We start from the raw sequence: 21850 nt of genomic DNA on the forward strand, positions 1-21850 counted from the left end.
ACTGTGCAACTTTAAACAAGTATGTTCTCTAATAGATCAGTGACGTAATAATGAAACAATGTTAACTAGGACAATGTTAAGTGAGGAGTACCTATATTTACAATTTTAAAGCAATTTGGAAGTCTACCAGGGCCTCAATCACTATTCTCATATTATAAAAGCCTAAGTCTGTCTGTCTGTGATGCTTTATTCGTGCTCTGATTGGCTGACGGAAACAGCCAATCGGAGTGCTTCAAGCATGGGGGAGCGTTGCCATGATTCCGAAGACGCGCCAAGGACCAGACAGAGGGTGGGGGAGCGAAGGCCATCAGTGCTGGCCTCGGCCCCCCTGCCCTGCTTCCTGCAAGAAGCAGAACAACGACGGCATGGGACGTTAGGTGGCGGCACAACATCCCAGCTCCCTCCCCCCCGCTCCCTCCCCCACGTTCTTGATGGCAGTTATTGGCTAGTGATAAAATAAATTCTAAATACCTATACATTTTGGTGTTTGATTTGGGGTCTTTTATCGTGAAAAATCAGAGCTTCCCTTGCCCTCTTTGCTCACCAGGACATGGGTCCAGCTGCAGCTGTTGCCCCCACTGCTTTGTGGTGCAGCTGTTGCCCCCCTGATATGCTGGTGCCCTGCCCATGCCATTGCCTCTCACTCCTGACCCACAGCCCCCCCCATCCCTGCTGGTGCTCCTCACTCCCCACCCACAGCCTCCTGGCCCTGCTGGTGCCCCTCAGTCCCCGCCCTCCCTAGCCCTGCCGGAGGGGGCCCCCAGCTGCCAGGGCTATGGGGAAAGAGACCCAGGTCTGCATCCCCCTGCCCCCCACAGCAGTGCCCAAACCCTGGCCACTGCCCATGGGAAGTGGCAGCTGCTGTGATGGAGCGGAGTGCAGAGCCCGGCTCCCCCTCTCCCATATGTGGCAGTTTTCCATGATTTTATCCGTTAAAGGAGAACATCCAGGTTTTTCTCTGTAAAATGAGAAAATCCAGGTTTTCCTGCGTTTTTCTGTGGCAAGCAGAAAACCCAGGTCTCTGATGATATTACATTACAAATTCACTAATGCAAAAGCATCAGACTTGTGTGTCTGTGTGTAAGGTCAAGATCTCATATTGTAAAGCAGTCAGTGAAGAGCAATGTTACGGTACAAAGTTTTGCCGGCATAACTATGTCAGCATTGTGTTTAAAAGAAAAAAAACCCTCCTTTCCTAGCTGGCATAACTATGACGCTTCAACCCAGATGTAGGCACAGCTGTCCCCACTGAAGAGTTATGTTTTCAGCTTGGCTTACGTTGTTTGGGGAGATGCTGTAGATTTGCTATCAGAAAAAAACTGGCTTGGTATATGCTGTGCCTCTCAGTATATGCTCTCTTGGTAATGCAAGTAGGGCTTCCTGACATAGCTGTGTTGATATAGCTATAATGGCAAATGCCCAAGCTCCCAGCATGGGCCTGAGGCTATTAGCCCCTCATGGTGATGATAGTTCATAACAGAAAACCCCACCTTTGCCATCAGCAGCCTCAGACCTCCCTTCTCTGGCACCCCACAAGAATCTCTGTGAGTAGTCAATGTTTCTGGAAGTGAATTAATTAATTTACTTTATATAGTGGAACTCGCGTTGTCTGGTTGTTCTAATCCATACCATACACGTAGTAATCCTCCCTTCAGCTGCAGTGGCAAGAACCTTCATTACTTCCTAACTGTCTGTACCATTTTCCTTTATTTCTTTTGATAGGGGCCAATTGTGAAAAGCAGACATGTGAATGGTGCAGCCATTTTAGAATCACTATTTGATTTACTCTTCCATTCTTCTTTTCTTCCTTCCCACCCCAGTCTATTTATTTTCCTTAACTCCTTTACATCATTTTAACTGCCTGTGATTTTTGCTGCTCTGATCTTTCCCTCAAAATATTAACTGATACTTGGAGCCAATGTCTTTGCTGGGGTAAACATCCAAAAATTTTACTGATGTCAAGATAGCTCTGCCAGTTTATATCAGCTGAGAATTGTGCCCTGAATGTTTTGTTTGGTCCTTCTCCACATCTCTATTTCCAGCCCAAGTCAGTTTATTTATTATTGTCAGCTCTTGGTGCATTCCTTCACATTTGTCCCTTGCTTCCTATGCATGATGCAGCAAAATTACAGGGTGCCTGAGACATTTTTTGACACTTGTAGGTTCTGACATTTCCCCACAGTCTTGACATGTCCCTGCTTCTCTAATGGGGGAAATCCTAAATTCTTTTTTGAATTGTTTACAAGACAGCCCATTTTGTTCTCTTTCATTTTTTATTCTTTTGGGCTTGTGCTCCAGCATCAGTGGTGATGGGTCTCAGTATAGAATTTATCCTGGACTCCCTCTCCAGAATCTTTTGAGTAGAAGAACACCATATAATCTATCTTATGCTTTGCAGTGTTTTTTTAAGTTTCTAGGGAATGGGGAGGAGATAAAGAGAATGAGCATCATGATTTTTGGTTGAATCAGATATTTTTCTTAAAGATGCCTTTCAGTCCAACTATAACAGTATTTAATGTAGGTCAGATTTCTGAGTTAAATTAATGGATTCTGTGCCTTTAAATAGCATCAGTGAATGCAGCTGTATTAAAGTTAGTGGCACTACATCAGTTTATATCAGCTAAAATTCTGACTCTCAGGGTTTACTTCCATCTTTAATTCCTCAATTCCTTCTACTAACAACATGTAAGAAACTTCCATAGTTGGTGTAATGCCTTCACTGTTGATCATCATGCTGATATGTGGCATCAGTTTTTAAATATCTTTTGTTTTGACTTGTTTAAAATAAGAGTAGGCTATAGATTGAACATGGATCATTTCACCAGGCACAGAACTTGTAGTGTTTCATTAAGAATGAATCTGTCAGTAAGATGCTGCCAGATCTAACAGTTCTTAAGGGCCAGGTTCCTTGTACAGAGCAGTGGAATTATTTGAACAACTCTTTTGAAACAGATAAACATGCAGACTGTATTTCAGGAATCCCAGGGAGTCTGCATGCTATCAGGGCAAGCTACTGTTATAATAGAAGTGATGGAGAGAAGGGGGAGAACATTATCATGTCATTTTATATGCATCTGCACTGTATGCCACAGCATTGTAAAATACAGAAGGTACCTTTTTTGGATTTCTTTGCAGCATCTGCCTTGGCAGTTCATGTAACAAAGATAGGCTTGTTGTACAAGTAGAAACAGTGGGGTTTCTTAACGAAATGGCATCACGTGGTCGATGGTCCCATCCTTCTGTGTCCACCTGAATCTTCTTGTGAATGCCCCATGTTTTATTAACTTAAAAATATTGTAACATGAAGATCAAACATAGAAAAGTCCCACTCTGTGCATAGAAGATATGCAAATCAATTCCTTTTCCATTTACAATCCACCTGAGCATAGTTAGATATTAGCTAATTCACACCAGCCATGCAATCAGTCAGTCAGTCAATCAATTTTATTTATTAATACATAAATAATAAATTAAATGGAAAACATCTTTGGCTGATCGTCTTGAAATTACTGGGACTATGTCTTAAGTATGGAATGTTGAACAGGGCCTTACAGTTCGTTCTGTAACAGTTGCTACTAGGGTTTTGCCGATCAAGATTTTCTTGGCCGATACCAATGGCTCATTACTAACCAGCCATATTGGCTGATACCTATCCAATAGCCAACTTACAGGAATACAGCTGGGCAGCATGGAGAGCAGCCTCCTGCCAGTAAGTCTGTGGGGGGAGTGAGCACCTGGGGGGGCGGGGTGATCGAGGCCCCACAATGAGAGAGGGAGTGGGGCAGGGGCAAGCACTGCCCAGCCAGGGTGGTGAATGCAGCCTGGGGTGGGGCGCGGGATGGAGCTGTAGGTGGCTTGTCTGGGCGGCATGGGGGAGGGGAAGGGAGGGGGGACAGCTCCCTGCTGCTGTGTGGTCCCCCAGGGGAGGCATGGGAGGCATGTGCCCCTCTGGATCTGTGCACAGGGTGAGGGTGGGCTGCCCACTGTGGGCTTGAGGCCAGGGGCTATGCCAGCCTCTTCCTGGCAGGAGGAGTGGGCCGGGATTGCGCTTAGGGAAAGTGAGGGTGGGGTGGGCTCAGCTGCAGCAGAGCACAGTGCCCTAAGCAGGAGCGGTGCTAAGGGGAGCTTTTGGGGGCTATGGCTATCACAAAATTCCCCATAGCCACCCCTCCCAGTGCCTCTGCTCTCAACTGTCCTGAATACAGCCCCAGCCCAGTCCCCCTGCCAAGAAGAGGCTGGCACAACCCCTGGACCTGAGCCTGCAGCAGGCAGCTCACCCTCACCACGTGGACAAATCTTTGGGGGCACATGCCCCCCATACAACCCCCAGGGGGCCACACAGTGGCAGGGAGCCATTCCCCTCCCTCTCCAGCTCCCGGATGAGCTGCCTGTGGCTCTGTCCCATGTCCTGGATGGGCAGTGCCTGCCCCTGCCCCACTCCCTCCCTCAGTGTGGGGGCCTTGATCTGCCCTCTACCCCATTCCTTCCCCCATGCTCCTTCCCCCCCACAGACATACCAGCAGGATGCCGCTCTCCAAGCTGCCAGGCATTTATCAGTGACATCAGCCAAAAAAAGCCGATTGCTGATCATGTTAATTTTCCTGTTAATGGTGCTGATCCGATATATGACCGATATATCAATGCATCTCTAGTTGCTACAACAAAACTGAGCACCTGGTTATGTCACCTCATCAGAATTTGCTCAGACTTCATTTTATCTGTCAGATAATTACAGATCATCCCTCCCTCCCAGGCAGACCAGAGAAAGAAAATATTAAACACTTTTTGTTCTTTGTTTTTTAGTGGCCACTGAGTAGAAGGTTCATGTCCTCTCAAAAAGTTCTGAGGTTCCAGGTAATGGACTGTCGTTCTATGGAGGCATGTTATCCAAAATGTTTATCAAGGAAAAAGAAGGAAATAGGAGGAACAGTTATTTGTAGTGGCAGAAACTCAGCTTAATCAAATTCCTTCTCCATCATCTGCCTCCAAAGTAATCAAGCAAAGTTACGATAGAAGAAAGCTACTTAAAATGCAGACTGATTATATACCAACACTAGCACTCAAATCTACTTGCACGTATTACTGTTTTCAACACACAATGATTTGCAGGATGAACTCCTGTCTACCAACTCCCAGTCTCAGTGTACTTCTTGCCTGTTACCGGGTTGTTGAATCTAACAATCTTTAGATCTGCAAAGATGTTTAGGTGCCTCACTCCCATAAATGTAATGGTGAAACACTTTTGTGGGTCTGGTTCCTAGTGCTTTTCATGTGTAGGAGTCATGGGATTATATAAGAATCTTCACTTTTATTAAAAAAATAAGTTCCAGTTTCTCTATTGTTGCAGAGACAAGCTTGAGAATGAAAACCCTAAAAGATAACAAATAAAAAGAACCCCAAAACTGCAATTAAAAGCACATGCATATACATACCTCATGATTTATAAGCTAATTTTGGCATTTGGGGTTCAGGGCTTGAATAGATTTTTGAATGCTTGGACTATTCTTAACAAAAATGTGGCAGCTTCCAGCAGTCACAAAATCTGAAAAGATTCAAGAGTTATTGCCAAGTGATAACTGATATATTACTATTGTATTGTATTCATATACCCTTAAGGAATGTATATCTTTATAGAACATTTGATAAGAAAGGAATAGTAAACCAAAGTCATTTAGATTTGGAAATAAAGAAAAAGGAAGGTATCTTCCTGGGAATGAAGGGTGACAAAATAGTGTAATTCTGTGACGGGGGGATGGCAGGGAGAGTTTTTATTATTTGTTGATTCTTGCTCAATATTTCCTGTCAGGGCTGCCCAACTGGCAGCACGTGGGCTGTATGCAGCCTGCAAGAGGTTAACTTTCAAACTCCAGGCTCCTGCCTAGCCACTGTTCTCCCCCATCAGTCCAGCTGCAACAGCAGCTGGCATCACTGTGCTCCCCCTCCCTCCTCTAGCTTTTGCTGCCTGCCTCAGCCCCAGGCTGTGGGGTAGTGCAGCTCATTGCAGTCTGGGGAGCTGAGGGTGAATCTGGGACCATATGGGCATGTTGTACAGCAGCAGGAGGAGGTGGACTGAGCATGCGGCACAGCAGTGGGGGGAAGGGTGTTCATGGCACCTAGTGTAAATAGTGTAGGGGAGGGGGGCAGGCATGGGTGTACAGTGGAGCTGCAGGCAGGGACGTTCCCGTGCAGTGCTTGGAAATGTGGCCTGGGAGCCCTGTGGCTTACCCTGATGCAGCCTATGGGAGCAGCCTCTGCTGGTGTGGCTTGCAGGGCATTTGTCCCCCAGCTGCTTAGAAGTTGCACAGCCCAGCCCTGTTCAATATAACAGGCACCATAATGCTGCCAGTTAGGGGATACGAAGCGGACAGAGCACTGCTGAGTAAGTGCTGGTCATGGAATTTAAAACTGGAAGGGGCAGCTTTAATTTATAGGATTGATTTTTTTTCCCCCTGTGTTTCCCCAAAGCAAAGTCAGAGCAGAGGCTTGTCCCATTAGTCATTTGCATGTGCAGTAGTGCACTACAGCTCTTCCTCTTCAGAGAGGCAGATTTTCCCTGGTGTCTGTGCCACATTTTTGCAAGATAAGCATACAAGTATCAGAAGGCCACTCCTGACTTAGCATAATTTGATAAAGAGCTGCATGCCATCACTGCTGCTTCAGTAGGGCTAGCCTGCTTGTGTGGACATTGCATAATAACCCATGGATTTGTAATGTGGCTTTGTAAAGCAATGCTTCTGTCATAATGGTTCCATTGTCAGGGTGTCAGTTCTGAAGGACTTTTACATTTTCAGTTGAAAGAACATTTTTAAAATAGACATTGGGTCTGCTTCTGTTATGATTTCCACTTTAATCACTTTTCTGACATAGCCTACTTGATCATAGGGATGCCTTATTTTGATCACTTGGCTGCATTTGTACACTACTCTTTAAAATCAGCTACTCTGTCTGTCCATGTGTCATCTGATTTTATGCTGTATGTGAGGATGCAAACCCAGACATCTAAGGTTGGGATAAGGCCCTCAATCTGTCCATAGTGCCTGTAGTTCTGTTTAACTGAACTGCTTCAGCTGCTTATGTTCAAATCATAATAGATTTCAAGGTGCTTTTAGATGTAAATACAAAGGTGCCAAATCATCCTTGAAACCATTATTAGTTCATTGCATGTGAATGTAACACTGCCTCTAAACACAGCTATCAGCTCTGCATAAAAAGTAAGATCTTTGATATTAAGGGCAAAATCTTCAAAGCTGCATACATGAAGTTAGACACCTAAAGCACTGGCTTATTTATCAGAAGTACCGAAAGGAGAGGCATTACCCATTGCAAGCAATGGCAGCCAATGCAGAGATGCATGTCTAGTTATATAAAAGCTAATCTAGTCCCTGGTCCTCTCTTATACAGAGAATCAAAATGTCTCTGATATTTTTTTCCAGTGAGTTGCACAAAATGGAAGAGGATAGCATAAAATACCCTTTTGTGGCTATTGAGATTTGTCAATGGAAGAAAATGGTATGAAAAGACTAAACAATGGATATGCTTGACTCTCTTTCAGAAAAAATGATTCCTGTAACTGAATTTCGTCAGTTTTCTGAGCAGCAGCCAGCATTCAGGGTCCTGAAGCCATGGTGGGATGTGTTTACAGACTATCTCTCGGTAGCCATGCTGATGATTGGTGTGTTCGGATGTACGTTACAGGTAAATTAAAAGTAGTGTCATCTAAAATGCTGTTATTAGGGGTATTCAAATGACAGAATCAGTTACAGCCTTTATTAGAAGGATATTACAGTACCATATATTGCTTTATCCTGTAATCATTGCAAGTTTCAGCAGGCCTCAGTGGTTTGAATAGATCAGTAAAACACCGTGGAGCAGACCTTAACTATTTTAAATAGTCAGTGATTCTCAACCAGGGTGATGTGGCATCCTGGGGTGCCTTGAAATCCTTTCAAGGGTGCTGCAGACTGCCATGCAGTGTTAGCACTGTAAGGTGTGCAAACATGATTCACAAGATAAACCCAGAGATTTCAAATAGGACTATATAGTATTAAAAACATGCTGACCTGCTGTGGTCTTTCTGAATTCCTTGCAACAGAAGACTCGCTCTGTTATTTTTCTGCAGTCAAAAATGAATGAAAACTAGGAGCTGGCATTTTCCAAGGGTCACCTTGAGTCTAAAAATGTTGAAAACCACTGAAATAGGTGTTGTTCCATTGACATCATGGGTTGGACTTGATAATCTTTTAAGGTCCCTTCTAGCCCTTAATTTCTATGATTCTATGATATCACCAGAGTTGGTCTACTGTCAGCTGGGGATCTGGTCCTTTTGCCTTTTGGTCAGTTTTCATGACAGTTTTGCATAGCAAAGCTGACTAGATTTCAGATCTTGTTTGTTCACTTTGTTATCATCATTTAAAACACTCTTAAGACTTTCCTTTTGTCTTGTTTGCATTTAGCAGACCTTGATATTTTTTTCTCACCATGTTTTGAATAGATTTGGCAGGAACATTCTTATTTTACTCAGGACCACCCACAACTAATAGCTAGGCCTCCTCCAGTCCATAACATCATGGAGGATGCTTGTACATAAACAACTGATGTTACTGTTATTCTGGGTTAATTAAATGTTGCTGTAGAGCCAAAACCTAAGGAGGAACAGAAAACAATGTCCAGGTCGGATGTACTTGATTTCAGAACTTCTGCTTGGTGCAGTGTGTGTTCCCAGCCTTTCATTCACCCATCCATTCATCACCTATCCACTCTGCACCCAACTGTGCAATAAGGGAAATAAAGGCTGGCGGCAGGGCGACTTCTTTCCCAAGCCTATAGAGTCAGTCAGAAATCTGGAATATGGAGCATATGAAACATGTCCTGTATTTTCCTGTTTCACTCCTACCCTTTTCTACATGGTTCTGTTTCTTAGCAGAGCTCATAGGTACATAACTCTGGAGGGGTCCTCCTTGGCCAGCAAGTCCAATCCATGCATTTGCAGCAATTGCTAACCCAGGTAATTCCCAGACCCTCACCCATAACTAGAAGGAATGATATTTGAAACACCAGGATCACCTATAACATGACATATGTAAAAACAGGAGACAGTAAGAGCATTGCCAATACCCAGCCACTGCAATGGCATGGAAGTGTCCTAGAATCATAGCAAACTAGGGTTGTCAGGCACCTGAGGGAGGTCATCTAGTCCAACCCCCTGCTCAAAGCAGGACCATCTCCAACTAGATCATTCCTGCCAGTGCAAACCTCCAAGGATAGAGATTCCACCACTGAAATGGTAACCCATTTCAGTGCTTCACCACCCTCTTAGTGAGAAGGTTTTTCCTAATATCCAAACTAAACTTCCCTTGCTGCAACTTGAGACCATTGCTCCTTGTTCTGTCATCTGCCACCACTGAGAACAGAAGTAGTCTGTTAGTAGACCATGCTCCACACTACAGAGGAAGACAACTCTCCCACCCACCCCCACCTCCACAGTCTGTGACAGGCCATGTTTGGTGATAGGTTATGACCTCTGGTTCACTCTTACTGATCCTGTTGGATCCAGTAATGTTTCTAATATGGATCTGGGATTCTCTAGGATTATTCAGAAGTGGAATTAAAGGGACATTGTTCTTTGTTGGCTCAGATTGGCAGAGCTCCCTTGATTTCAGTGGAAATCTACTCATGTACACAATAGAGTATTTGCCCAAACATTTAAATGATAATATCCCAAATTGGGCACTATGCATGTGGTAGGTCTTGCCTGTATTCTATAGTCTAAAAGTCTTTTGGGTATGAAGTAAAAACTGAGGCGCATGTTGCAAATCTCTCTTCACAAGGGCACTTTTTGGGCCAGCAGCCAAGTATTTGGTGAAGCGCAGGAAGCATAATTTCTGTCACTTGCCTATTAACTGTTTGACTGAATTAAGCATAGGGAAGTGGAGGGTGACAACAACACAAACAAAACAGGCAAATTTTTCTATTTCTATTTCTAGCAAATGTGTAAAAATATTGTTTTGATCATGGGCCAGATTATCAACTGGTGTAAGCAGTGAAGTTCTTTTACCTTCACAGTAGCTATTCCCTTTTACCCCATCTTGTAGTTTACCCTGTTAGTTAACTAACGTGGATTGGGCAATCCAAATTAAGAGCACACTTCCTTTTTGCAGTGTAGACACAGCCAAAGACAGGGCTACTCTTTCAGAGGCTTGTTGCATGTGAATTTATATATATGTAAAGAAGTATTTGGAATGATCTATCTAGTTCTTGGCCTATTATTGAGAATGTCATTGGAACAAATAATGCTCATATAGACTTTGAACCTAATCCCTGAAATAGAACTGGGTGTATGCTCTTCCAAGGATACATCAGTTATCTGATGGTGCTGTTGATGTAACAGTGATCACACTAGACATAATTAGTAAATAGTTTGAAAAAATAATTTTTGTCTGTTTCAGGTCATGCAAGACAAGATAATATGCCTTCCAAAGAGAGTACAGCCTTGGCAGAATGACTCTTACAGTCCTAATGTATCCACTACAGTCCCCAATACAACCCTATTTCCTCCACCTAAACCATCCACTCCTCCTGCCACTGTTGAAATGAAGGGACTTAAGACAGACTTAGACCTTCAGCAATATAGCTTTATAAACCAAATGTGCTATGAACGTGCCCTGCATTGGTATGCAAAGTATTTCCCTTACCTTGTCCTTATACATACTCTGGTGTTCATGCTGTGTAGTAACTTCTGGTTCAAATTCCCTGGATCAAGCTCAAAAATTGAACACTTCATTTCAATACTGGGGAAATGTTTTGACTCTCCCTGGACAACAAGGGCCTTATCTGAAGTGTCTGGAGAAGACTCTGAAGAAAAAGATAACAGGAAGAACAATATAAGCAGGTCAAATACTATCCAACCTAGCACGGAAGGCACTTTGGTCAAAACTCAGTCCTTGAAATCAATACCGGAAAAGTTAGTTGTGGATAAGGGGACAGTAGGGGCTCTGGATAAAAAAGAAGGAGAACAAGCAAAAGCATTGTTTGAAAAGGTGAAGAAATTTCGACTGCATGTTGAGGAAAGTGATCTGCTCTATGCTATGTATGTTCGCCAGACTGTACTTAAAGTTATTAAATTTCTTATCATTATTGCTTACAACAGTGCATTGGTTTCAGAAGTTCAGTTTACAGTAGACTGTAATGTTGACATACAGGACATGACAGGCTATAAGAATTTTTCCTGTAATCATACTATGGCACATCTTTTCTCCAAACTTTCCTTCTGCTACCTGTGCTTCGTAAGCATCTATGGACTAACGTGCCTTTACACTTTATATTGGCTCTTCTATCGTTCATTGAAGGAATATTCCTTTGAATATGTTCGCCAGGAGACTGGGATTGATGATATCCCAGATGTTAAAAATGACTTTGCTTTTATGCTTCACATGATAGATCAGTATGACCCTCTTTATTCAAAGAGATTTGCTGTGTTCCTGTCTGAAGTCAGCGAAAACAAACTGAAACAGCTGAACTTAAACAATGAGTGGACGGCAGATAAATTGAGGCAGAGGCTACAAACAAATGTCCATAACCATTTGGAACTGCAGCTTTTTATGCTCTCAGGACTTCCAGACACAGTTTTTGAAATTACAGAGCTTCAGTCTCTAAAGCTTGAAATCATTAATAATGTTATGATACCAGCGACTATTGCGCAGCTGGACAATCTCCAAGAGCTCTCCTTACACCAGTGTTCTGTGAAGATCCACAGTGCTGCACTGGCATTTCTGAAGGAGAATCTCAAGATCTTGAGTGTCAAGTTTGATGACATCAGAGAGCTTCCGCCTTGGATGTATGGACTCCGAAATTTGGAAGAGCTCTACTTAATTGGCTCTCTGAGTCATGATATTTCCAAAAACATTACTCTTGAGTCTTTTCGGGACCTTAAAAGCCTTAAAATTCTTTACATTAAAAGCAATGTGTCCAAAATCCCACAATCTGCAGTTGATGTTTCAAGTCACCTTCAAAAACTGTGCATCTATAATGATGGCACCAAGTTAGTGATGTTCAATAACCTGAAGAAAATGGTTAACTTGACTGAGTTAGAGTTGGTTCATTGTGATTTGGAGCGCATACCTCATGCTGTTTTTAGCCTTCTCAGTTTGCAGGAGTTAGATTTAAAGGAAAACAACCTCAAATCAATTGAAGAAATAGTCAGTTTTCAACATCTGAGAAAACTTACAATCTTAAAGCTGTGGTATAACAGTATAACCTATATCCCAGAGCATATAAAGAAGCTCACTAGCCTGGAACGTCTTTTCTTTAGTCATAACAAAATAGAGGTTCTTCCATCCCACCTATTCCTATGCAACAAAATTAGATACTTAGATTTGTCTTACAATGACATTCGATTTATTCCACCAGAAATAGGAGTGCTGCAAAGTTTACAGTATTTTTCCATCACTTGTAACAAAGTGGAGAGTGTGCCAGATGAACTGTACTTTTGCAAAAAACTCAAGACTCTGAAGATTGGGAAAAATAACTTGTCAGTCCTTTCACCTAAAATTGGTAATTTAGTATTCCTCTCCTACTTGGATATTAAAGGCAATCACTTTGAAATTCTCCCACCTGAACTTGGTGAATGTAGGGCTTTGAAGCGAATTGGCTTGATTGTAGAGGACACCTTGTTTGAAACTTTGCCTTCTGATGTCAGGGAGCAAATGAAAGCTGAATAATTTACTGGCTTTTCCTCAAAGTTACAGAAACGTGCTTCTACCAAATACAGTAACTAAATGATGGCCTAGTTTGATCATGCATTTACTTTTGTGTTTATTTTATTTTTTCCTTTTGTCCTTTTGACAAAATTATCTGTACAAACAAATATGGAGTAAGAAGTATGTATATTTTTTAATAAAATGTTCTTGTATTTTTTCACTGTTTTAAAATATTTTTAAGTTTGTCTTGCCCTGATGACAAGGGCAATACTGTAATATTGTTTTGTACTGGCTAAAGCAAATGGTTTTATCAGCTGTTTTTTAATTTTGGCTAGAATCAATTGGGGCAGGGGATACTGCAAGCTGCATGCCTTGGGTTGTATACGTGTTAATAGATGAACATAATGTCTCCTTCATCACTGTCAATCTCTGAAGAGGTTCTCTTTAGGGGGCTGATTGCATATGGTGTGCACCCTCAATCCTTAGTGGGAGCTCAATAAGTCTATTTAAAAAATCTCCATCCAGATGTGTATATTCTGCAAAGATTAATATATACATACTGTTCTACCATGGTCATAAAGCTCCATGCATCCATTCCCCAACCAAGGTCCAGTTCTACAAGATAAGTGCTCCTGACTCCTACTAAGTTCATTTTCCCCAAGGGTACTTTCAATCTTGTAGGACTGGAATTCTAGAGAACTGCAAGTCTGTGAAACTTTGGACAAGAGAACAAAATTGTATTTTGGCAGCTAATATGTACAGTACTTGAGCTTGGTTGCATGTTACCAGGCCTGGTAGAGGAACATTTACATATTTCCAGAAACCAAATTAAATTAAAAAAAAAAAATCAAATATTACCATTTCAGAAGTCTCAATATAGCAGGGCATAGTGATGACAGTGAGTTTGTTTTAATCTTCTACCTAATAATTAGATTGGAAATTATATGATTGGAAGTCTGTTTGTTTAAAATAATGTAATGAACCATAATACACTTACATGACTGTGCATCAAGTTGGAAATTATATCAGCTAATCTATGTTAAATTATTTTGTTGACTACTCCTGTCATTTCCTTTCTTCTAAGGAAGCTTGGCAGGTATTACCCATTTTAATGCTGTGTGCTACTCAAAAGCTAATTTATGCTTAATTAATAAAAATAATCATTTTTATAATAAACTATTCCCTGGAGGTCTCCTCATCCACTGTACAGTGTATTTAAATCATAATGCAGGCACCAGTTAATTGCCTGGTGTGGATAGCTAGAAATAAGCCCTTCCTTATGCAGGTGGTAATGCTATTTATAAAATTGCAGGGTCTTGGTTGCTAATTGTTAAAAGGTACATGAAACAGTAGCTAGGTGATTGTCAGGGTGATTGCTTTTAGATTTTTCATTGCTGCCAGCATTGGTTTTCTGTCTTGAACTGCCACTAATCTAAGTTTGGGGTCTTGGTGCAAAAGCATGTTGTTGCTTTATGTGTCTGACAAAATGGGATGGTGAGATGGGATAAATATGATTTTTCTCATGAATCCAGAGTGTACTATGTAGTCCAGTTAGTGGACTCACTGTAGTGCTAAAGTCAGACTTAACTTCTGCTTCTTGGGAATATTCTGGAGAAGATCCATGATCCATAAGATTAATTGGAGATGGGTCAGGCATGAAGGAATCAAAACAAGCTTCTTTAAAGGGGTTTATTTTTTGTTCAGTATTCTAATACTGAAAAGCTCATACTCATATATGGAATGCACTTATAGGAACTGCTTGGCAGTATATGTATGCTAAATGTGCTTCAGTTTGATGTAATGTGGGGGAGAGAAATGTTTCATTGCTCATTTTAACTTAATTATGTAAACCAAGTGCTGTATTTCCTGATGAATGTAAACTGTATAAAATGTCCAAGTAATCAGTGAAATCTGTATAGTAAAATCTTACTTAGATTTGAAATTGGGGATTATATTTAGGGTTTTGGGGGGGAAAATCTTTAAAATGTCTATGATTCTAGACGCAGTGTTTCAAAAACATAACTTATTATGTGTCTTATGTTGTTTCCCTTGAATTTTGTGACATGTTTTCTGAATTGAAATTGTGCACCCTCTCAGCTAAATCTAAGGTGAGGTCTGCACTGTTCTTTTGCTGATATAACATGTCAATTAAGGGCATGATTTTTTTAACTGATTATAGTTAGTGCAAACCTTGTATGGACCCAGTTGTGCGGGTATAGAAGCACCTAATACTGGTGTAGCTTGTTCCTATTCCAGCACAGGAATGAGGTATTTTGGCATTGGGCAATTTATACAGCTATAACTGTATCCACACTAAGAGAGTTGTACTGTTTTAACTATACTGGTATCGTTAAGTGGCACAATTTTTGTGTAAGGTAAGTCCTTAGGGTCACAGTGAATGATAAAATATCAAATTATTGTTATGAAACAAACTCAGGTAAATGCACTGTTGACTTTTTCTATACTTAATAGCTAGTCTGTGGAGTGTGTTTTTAAAACTGTATTACAGTATTCTAGTAGTGCTCTATCTAAGAACAGATTGTTTCCTAGTACTATTTGAAATCCAGGAAAGATTGCATATGTAAAAGTGCCATATTTACTCAGTGATTCATTTACTCCTCATATGTATATTTACCTGCAACTACACTAGAAAAACTTTCTGTGAACTATAATAGAATGAATTGACTTTTTTGATAATATTATAGGCATGGGCATATGTAATTATTTATATTAAACAGGTGCCTAACAACTAATAAAATCCCAGCATTTAAGCAAAACATTTCTATATCATTAAACAAACAAAAAAGAAAATCATTCTTTGTAATGGAAACAGATGACCAATTATGGGTCAAATATAAGAAAACTGCCTTGAAAATTGTACTGCTCCTGAAAAACAGATATGCTATATGATCAGAATCTTAATATGTTTGTATCTCCCTTTGTGGCAACAAATATTAATATTTGTATTGAACTGTTGTATCTAGCCAGTCTGGCTAACTCATGCATATTCATATGGGAGAGTATGTATTTTGTCTCGGATGACACATTTCTGGCATTTCCATTAATGCACATGGCGATGTGATGACAAGATCTGAAAGACTGTAAAAAAAAAAAAAAAAAAAGCTTTGAAATTAAGTCAAATGGACAAGCATATTAATCCAATAGCAAGAAATTTGATATAATATACTTGCCTGGTGTTATTGCAGTACAGAACACACAGGAAAAAAATAAATTCTTTTGTAAATTGAAACACTGAAAGACTACAAAGTAATCATTTGTTTGGGAAACATTTTTCTTTTTTTAATTATAACCATTGCTTTGATGTAAGCATTTTGGGGACAGTGGAAGAAGTAGGCTTTGAAATATGTCAACAGACTGTAAGGACTCCCAGTCTGATCTCTCTAACAGACAATAGAAATGTTTCCAGTAATTCCTGCAGCCAGCCCAGTAATCTGTATCAGGGTATATATAGTGGCCTTTTTCATTAGTCATATTTCTATATCCTGTTTTCTTGTGTTCTGACTGAATTCTAGGCAGCACACAATTGCCCTTCTTCTCCCCCCCACCCCATTTCAGTCAGTTTACATATTCATCATGTGTTGCAAGTTTGTTCATAAAAGGTTTCTATGGGTCGTTCTGGGGTTGCAACATTCCAACCCTTTGTAGCTTAATTTCAATAAGGCTCTCATACCCGATTCATTGTGTGTGTGTATGTAGATAAAACATACTTCCAGTGTATACATTTTCTTATACATTTCTCATACATTTTCTTGTATGAGCTGAAATCAGGATTGAATCAGGATTCACAGTGACCTAGACAAATTGGAGGTTTGGGCCCAAAGGAATCCCATGAGGTTCAATAAAGACAAGTGCAGATTCCTGCACCTAGGATGCAAGAATCCCATGCACCGCTAAAGTCTGGGAACTGACTGACTAAGCAGCACTGTGCAGAAAAGGATCTGTGTGTTGCAGTGGGCAATAAGATGGATATGAGTCAGCACTGTGTCTTGGTTGCCAAGAAGGCTAACAGCATACTGGCCTGCTTCAATAGAAGCATTGCCAGCAGACTGAGGGAAGTAATTATTCCTCTCTATTCTCCACTGGTGAGATCACATCTGGAGTACAGTTTTGCCCCTCCCCTCACTATAGAAAGGATGCAGACCATGAACAACACGTGCCCCTGGAGGCTGGGGGCACAGTGCCTGTCCACAGGCGGCAGCAGCAGGGGCATGGTGGTGGCAAACAGGGAGCTCTCGCAGGCGGCCGCAGCGGTGTCAGCAGTGGGCGGGGGAGGGTGGTAAGCACCCACCAGTGGTTGGTGACCACCCGCAGATGCTGCTGGCTGTGTCGGCAGCGGCCAGAAGCAAGCAGTGACCAGCCAAAGATGCCACCAGTGGTGTCGGCGGGGAGGGAGGGGAGGGTGACAAGTGCCAACCAGATGTCAGTGACCACCTACAGATGCCACTGGCTGTGTTGCCAGTGGCAATTGGCGACAGCCCACAGATGCCGCTGGTGGTGTTGGCAGCGAAGGGGGGGGAGGGGGGGGCATGGCGAGCGGTGACTACCTGCAAGTGCTGCTGGCAGCCTCAGCAGCACTTCTTACAGGGGGTGCACCTCCAATCTCAGGGGATGCACGTGCCCCTGCATGCACCCTCTACGTGTCACCAATGATGTGGACAACTTGGAGAAAGTCCAGCAGAGAGCAATGAAAATGGTTCAGGGGCTGGTGCACATGACATATGAGGATAGGTTGAGGGAACTGGGTTTATTTAGTGTGCAGAAGAGAATATACAAGGGATTTGATAGCAGCCTTTAACTACCTGAAGGGTGGTTCCAAAGAGTTTGGAGCTAAACCGTTCTCAGTGCTGATAGATGACAGAACAGGAAGCAATGGTCTGAAGTTGCAGCATGGGAGGTTTAGATTGGATATTAGGAAAAACTTTCTCACCAGGAGGGTGGTGAAGCACTGGAACAGGTTACCTAAAGAGGTGGTGGAATCTCCATCCTGGAGGTTTTTAAGGCCCAGCTCAACAAAGCCCTTGCTGGGATGATCTAGTTGGGGATGTTCCTGCTTTGAGCAGAGGGTTGGACTAGATGACCTTCTGAGGTCCCTTCCAACCCTAATTTGCTATGATTCCATGACTGTATATGGGCATGTCTACATGTGCATATAAGCATGACTAAATGCGCCTTGAGTGATATTTGGCAAGTGTCTACATGTGCAGGGACTTGGCACTAAAGTTAGTTTCAAGTCCCTGCAGCCCTGCCATGTGCCCCTAGTGGCTGGGCAGACCCAGCACTAAAGTTAGTGCCAAGTCACATCTACATGTACATTAATGAATGCACTTTAACTAATTGTGCCTAAATTTGATACCTGCTTTTGCAGGTATCAAACTTAGGCACAATTAGCTTAATTTGCAGGCATCAAATTTAGGTGCGATTAGCCTAATTTCACCATTTTTAATGTGCATTAAGGACCGCATTAAATTAGGCTAATGTGCATCAACATGTCTCGTGTAGACATGCCCAATATGTATATATTTGTATATGTATATATAATATACACACACACAAGAAAATGTACAAGCTGAAAGTGCCTAGTATTGCAACATACATACATACATGCAATGTTGCTGTTCTAGGCAATTTCAGCTTGTTCATTTTCTTGGGTTCCATTGGTTAAAGGTGAAGTAAATTTCAGTGCTTTGAACTACATCATCCAACACATGTTCTCCAGGTGCTGAACTCTCACTCTCCCCAAAGAAACAAGGCATATTCATCTTTCATGGGGATCCCTAAGAGAATTGGGGACCTGTGCATTGGGACAGCACAAGCCTAGGGCAGGAGGATGGCTGTGCTGCTGGGAACATGCTGCTACTGGAGGAAGAGGATTTGTATAGGAAGGGGGCAGGATTGAGCTTGCAGACAATCCTTGCTGCAGTGAATTTGGGGTGCACTTCCCTGGAAAGATGCATGGGTTTGGGAAAACTTTTCTCTTTGCTTCCTGGCCCTCCAGGATCCTCACACATAATGGAAAATTTGTAGGGAACTTAGTGGTGGAAAAATCTCAGTGCTTCCCCTGCCTTTCTGGCCTTTTCATAGTTTTCTCAATGGAAGAGGTGAATAAACCCTTAATTCCTGGAAGCTGAGCAGATGAAAGTCCCTGTGCTTCCTTCTATAACATCTCTTAACTACTAGGTAAGAATCTGTAGCTTCTCCTTGCTTGGACATGTTTCAGGAGTGTAAGTGGGTGATAATGGGTATTTGGGAGAGCTGCAAGTGTCCTATCCCGCCTTACCCCCTCTCTGTCTCTGTGGTGAGACAGTCAGTACCCAAGTTTGGGGAGCTGCTGTAGTGATTGACTTGGAATCAGATTAGGCCTTTCCTCTTTCATGGTATGTGAGGGGAAAGAGGTCTGAGCAGCCTCTTTCCCTTTGCAGCAACCTCTGTACTATCCAAAGCTCAGGGGCTGCTCTCATTTTTCACCAGCTGGGCACAACAATGATCCTGGAGTCAATGTTATTTGAACACTGTGCTCAACATGGGGCTGCGAACAGAAGCACAGGTGAAGTGTTCATGGGTGACCCAGGGCAATGGGACTGTCCTGCTTATCCTGTGAGTCGCATTTAGAACCCATGTTTGTAGGCGGCATGATACATGTGAGACCATCCATATTGCTTGCAGCCAGAGGAAATTAAAGAATTACACTGAGGTTGATTGGAGAGGGTGATGCTGGCTTTTGTGTATGACTTGTGCAACATTACTGCCTGTGGGTCAGTGAAGGTTGGATACTATTTGGTTAAAGAGATGGCATCCTATTCCATAATCATACCATTTGCAACAAAAGTTAGCTGGACTCTGATAAACTCTCCTTTGCTTTGTTTCTCAGAAGACTCATTTTTTGGGAAGTAGGATTACATCAGACACTTCAGCGCTCTCAGTCACACCAAGATACACGGGGCTTAAAGAGAAACCCCAGTATCATACCATCCAGGGGAATGCAAATAGTGTGTCTGAACAAAGCAAATGAGTCATCACTCGTTAGGTTAAAAAAATTGTAACCAATTTGCACATAACCTCAAATTCAAGCTAAATAACTAATTAAAAATTCCAGTAATTCTTGATTGCACTTTTATCTGCTTTAAAGGTGGGTTTATGAGCTTTTTGCATTTTGTGATGCATGAAAAAGACCTGAAAGATTTAGGTAAATGTATAGTCAGGCATTGTTTTCCTTCCGGAATTTTTTTAACTTTAGAAATAACTGAAGCAGGGGTAGGCAACGTTTGTTGAATGGAGTGCTGAAAAACCACAATGTCTACCTTGGAATGTGCTGGAGTGTCAGAAAAAACAAAATGAGGGCAGGGGGTACGTGGCAGGACACACTGCATATTAGTATAGTTAATAATCATCAATGTTGCCTTTTTTTTTTTTTACAGTAAATGGCAGATTTTCTAAATATTCTAAACCTGGTGACAATAAATAAAACTTCTTATACTACCTTTGTTCCTGTGTATTTGTTTTGTTAAGCATATTGCCAGGGCTAGGGCACTCAGGCCTCTCTGATGGTCCCGGAGTGGGGAAAGCCCAGGCCCAGAGCTGAGAGGGAGGGCCTAGCTGGGTCTTGGGCAGACAGACGCCTCATCCCACCTGGGTGGGGGCAGCACCAGGGTGCCAAGCACCGGGACTGAGCGCTTGGGGCAGGGTCTGGGTACATACCCCCCCCAGGCAGGAAAGTCTGTGGTGGAAGGGGACGGAGGAGGGGAAAGGGCCATGGGGGTAGTGGCTTTGCTCAGCACTGCACCACATCAGCCACAGCCCCAGCAGGCACGACCCTCAGCCCCGGTCTCAGCGGGCACAGCACTGGCACTGGCTGCCTCCTGGTCCCCCTGGTAGGCACAACCCCAGCCCCAGCAGGTGCAGCACTAGTACTGGCTGTCTCCTGGCCCTGGCCCTGGCAGGCACAACGCCAGCACTGACTGCCTCCCTGCTCCGGCCTCAGTGGGTACAGTGCTGGCACCGGCTGCCTCCTGGCCCCAGCCCTCCCAGCAGGCATGGCCCTGGCTACAGTGGGCGCAATGCTGGCACTGGCTGCCTCCTGGCCCCGCCAGTGGGTGCATTGCCAGCATTGGCACCAGCTGCCTCCCAGCCCTGGCTCTGGAACCCCTGGCACCTATGGTGCCAATCAAAAATCTCACATGCTAAAGGTCCTACGGACTTTCCTATTGCATCTCTACATGTCTGCAATAGGAAAGTCCATTCCATTTTCTTTCTTTTTTCAAATGTAAGACCTGAACTCTCCCACTTTATTTCTTCATTATAAGGCCACAATTATTAATGTTTGTCACTTTTGGTATCCCTTCTCATTGTTGAGATCAGCTGCCCAGAAGTAGCAGGTGAAAAATTAGCAAGACAATATGGTAATATTGCCATAGGTTGCTGACCCCTGAACTGTGCCATAGATTGCTGACCCCTGAACTGAAGGGCCAAAGTAGGATATTCAGCTCTTCCCTGTCCCTGATCATTGTTCAGAAAAGAGGAATCCTGGTGGATTATAACCCATGAGGGAAAATGGGAATTGTAGTTTGGCTTGCTGGGAAGAAAAAAATAAAGGAAGGTGGGTCACTTTTTTCACTGAGACAGAGAATAGGTTAAAAATGAGAGCTGTAGCACTTTTCTAAGTCAAGTCCTGGTAGAGTAGAGTACATGGGCAAATATAAGCTGTAGATTTCTTTACTGAAGGGGAAGACTGTTATCTGAAAGTATGCCTGTTTGGGTTGGTATATGTATGACTTATGGCTTGTCCTGTGAACTCAAGTTGTGCAAACTGCCCTTCCTCTGTCCACATTGGTGGTGTCAGAGATATTGAGGGGATGAAGCATTTATATGCTTGAACAATCCAGTACTTCCAATGATGCTGCTTTCAACTGGGTCCAAGTATCTATTCTTATTTTGGGGCCCCCACAATGTGGGGATACACACACCATTCAGTTCTGTTCTCTTAGCAATTGCAGAATGGTGATGGAGTGCACATGTGAAAGGCAAGATGGTGCTACCTCCAAAATTGTTTGGTATTTCCAGATGGATCTGATGGACACCTTACCTGATTCATACATCTGCAAGTGCTTCCAAAATTATTGGAAGCGTCAAAAGAGGTA

The 21850-nt window shown here is 42.6% G+C and overlaps 1 protein-coding gene across 2 annotated transcripts in view; it reads left to right on the top strand.

Moving 5' to 3' along the window:
• Positions 1 to 20192, top strand: part of LRRC8C (leucine rich repeat containing 8 VRAC subunit C) — a 40488-nt gene extending 20296 nt beyond the window's left edge. For both annotated transcript variants that reach the window (XM_059728033.1, XM_059728034.1), the window contains 2 exons: positions 7553 to 7695; positions 10446 to 20192. In XM_059728033.1, coding sequence (XP_059584016.1) covers positions 7558 to 7695; positions 10446 to 12716 — 2409 coding nt within the window. In that variant the 5' untranslated portion in view covers positions 7553 to 7557 and the 3' untranslated portion in view covers positions 12717 to 20192. The remainder of the gene's footprint in view (positions 1 to 7552; positions 7696 to 10445) is intronic.
• Positions 20193 to 21850: the final 1658 nt, after the last annotated feature.

This window comes from Alligator mississippiensis, chromosome 5, assembly GCF_030867095.1.
Source record: "Alligator mississippiensis isolate rAllMis1 chromosome 5, rAllMis1, whole genome shotgun sequence".
In the NCBI taxonomy this organism is placed as follows: Eukaryota; Metazoa; Chordata; order Crocodylia; family Alligatoridae; genus Alligator; species Alligator mississippiensis.